Here is a 2,463-nt window from a genome sequence, read left to right on the forward strand (position 1 = left end):
GCGCGTAGCGTTTGATTATACCCACATTAGTAATAAATATATTATTTATAATAAAGTTTTGAAAGCCATAAGCTTACACACAATCAGCATTCAGCAACAATATGAAACAAAATAAAAATAAAAGTTAAACTGCATTTGAACAAATGATTTACAAGGTATTATTCGTTACATCAAAGGAAAATTGTTAAAGAGGCGACGCTATTAATATAAACTGAAATATTTAGTATATTTTCATACAAGTATCTAATCAATCAAAGTTTTAACAAAATTATTTTATATAAACACACAATTTGGGCGAAAAATCCGTTCAATCAGAGAAATCCTTGCAAGGTAATCCAACAATACCGTACCCTGCAATGCGAACTTTGAGTAAGAATCTTAATTCAATGATGAACGTATGTAAGTTACTCTCATACATTCAATAGTAATTTGACGACGGTATTGCTCACGATTAAAATACGTTTGGTGAGAACTACATTATAGATAAATGAGCAACAACAGACAAAGGCAGGCAAAACCTGTCTGGGACGTTTTAAAAACCAAATGGGATGTTTTAAAAACACAATGAGATGCTTGAAAAACCCAATGGGACGTTTTAAAAACCCAATGAGACGCCTGAAAAAACCCAATGGCACGTTTAAAAAACCCAATGGGATGTTTTAAAAACTCAATGAGATGCCTGAAAAACCCAATGGGACGCTTGAAAAGCCAAATGGGATATTTGAAAAACCCAGTGGGATGTTTGAAAAACCTATTAAGACAGTTAATTACCAAGCCTTGAGGGCTGTATGATGAAAATTGTTATCAAATTCAATAGGTTAACTGAAATTACATAAGAATAAAATAATTACAAATTAATCATCATCTGACTGCCTGAACATGTTGCCAGATCTCATTGAGAATATCAGAGTAGCTAGAATTTCTCGCATCTAAATGTGCAACTGTGCATGGAACTGATGAAGAAGCGTTCGTAGCTGCAAGCCAAGACTGTAAAGGCTCGAGGTCATAACAGTAACGAGCATTTAATAAGATGTAGCGTATTTCCATATCTTCAACTAGTAAACCTGTTACCCAAACATCGTCCACCCACAACCAAGGCCTTGCAGCCGCCTTCTGGATGATTGCCTTGGCCACATCCATGGACATGACGTACGCAAGCCCACTGCAGTACTGAGGATATTGGGCTTTTGGATACTCGAGAACACTAACAGCCCATTTCCCGGCGCGTTTAGGTTCAGTTCCGGCCGGTATCACATCACAGGCTATCATCGAGGTTGGATGAGGAGTCTCCAAAGTCCGGTCAAGGAAGCTGAATAGACCGTAAACGTCAACAAACGCATCGTCATCAGCTTTGAAAATCAACGAAGTTCTTGGGCAATGTTGAGTCAGCCACCGCAAGCCGAGCTCGTGCTTGATGCTCAAGTGATGATAAATGTCATGAAAGTCACCCAGGAGCACGTCTTGGTATTGCACTGCTTCGTGGCGCGTCATTTCATCTATTATTCTACTGTTTTTCATCGCGTAATCATAACTTTCATAAGGAAATGAAAGGCCCATCACAAATATTAGAGACAAAGATCTTCCGTCGGGTAATTTTCGTATTCCTCCCCATGTTTTCCGGATGGATTTTCGAGATCCAATATTACTTGGTCTTGAATGAACTAAAATAACGATGTCTACCTGATCCCCCGCACAAAACTGTTTGGGGGCCATTAAAACTTTTGATCTTAGTGATTTAAATGACGGCAAAGTCGCGTTGTCGACAACATTAACATTTACATTAACACTAAAAGCTTTCGTATCGTAATCTAGATTTCCCCCTAGAGGCTTTCTGGCGTTCCACAGCATCCTGGGACTGTCACTCGAGTCAGGGGCTCGGCGCGTCTCTTCAGCCCGCAAAGTGGAGTACAAACAATAAACTAAAAGCAGGACGAGGCAAATTTGTAGCGTCCGAACAAAGCAACACCATCTATTATTCTTACACCAAGGATTGTTTCCTTCAGTACAACACGAAAACATGGGAAAAGGACGTGGAGCTTCAACCAGAGGTTCGTTGGAGGACATGTTCAGGTACACGAGTCGGGCCCCAAACATGGGCTGGGGATGTGTGGGGGAGCTCATCTTGGGGTTCACGAAACTTGCACTCTTGGGGAAACCATGCACGTTCCCCATCTGAAAATGAAAGCAAAAAAAGTCTTCAGTGAGACAAGAAGTGTTTAATATTTGCATACACTTTATCTGACACAGGCAAAGGGAAAAAATATATTTTTTGAAATCACATGCAGCAGGTTAAATAATAATTTAATAATAAATGATAGAGGTAATTAACTAATTAATAATAATAAAGCACTCAGTGCACCAAGAGCAACCTAACTCGCAAAAGTGTCAAGTTTAGAATCACAGCCGAACAAGGACGTTCCATCACGGCCCTTATGAAGCGCCCCCGAAAATTCAGATGTCAAG

General features: G+C 39.7%; 1 protein-coding gene across 1 annotated transcript; it reads right to left on the minus strand.

The window, feature by feature from the left end:
- Positions 1 to 305: 305 nt before the first annotated feature.
- On the minus strand, positions 306 to 2,167 carry LOC108675131 (beta-1,3-galactosyltransferase 5-like). The gene has a single exon (XM_018163119.2). The coding sequence runs from the start codon at positions 2,119 to 2,121 to the stop codon at positions 862 to 864; it is 1,260 nt and encodes a 419-aa protein (XP_018018608.1). The 5' UTR covers positions 2,122 to 2,167; the 3' UTR covers positions 306 to 861.
- Between the last annotated feature and the right edge of the window lie 296 nt (positions 2,168 to 2,463).

The sequence above is a fragment of the Hyalella azteca genome, unplaced genomic scaffold, assembly GCF_000764305.2.
Source record: "Hyalella azteca isolate HAZT.00-mixed unplaced genomic scaffold, Hazt_2.0.2 contig3456, whole genome shotgun sequence".
NCBI classification, from domain to species: Eukaryota; Metazoa; Arthropoda; class Malacostraca; order Amphipoda; family Hyalellidae; genus Hyalella; species Hyalella azteca.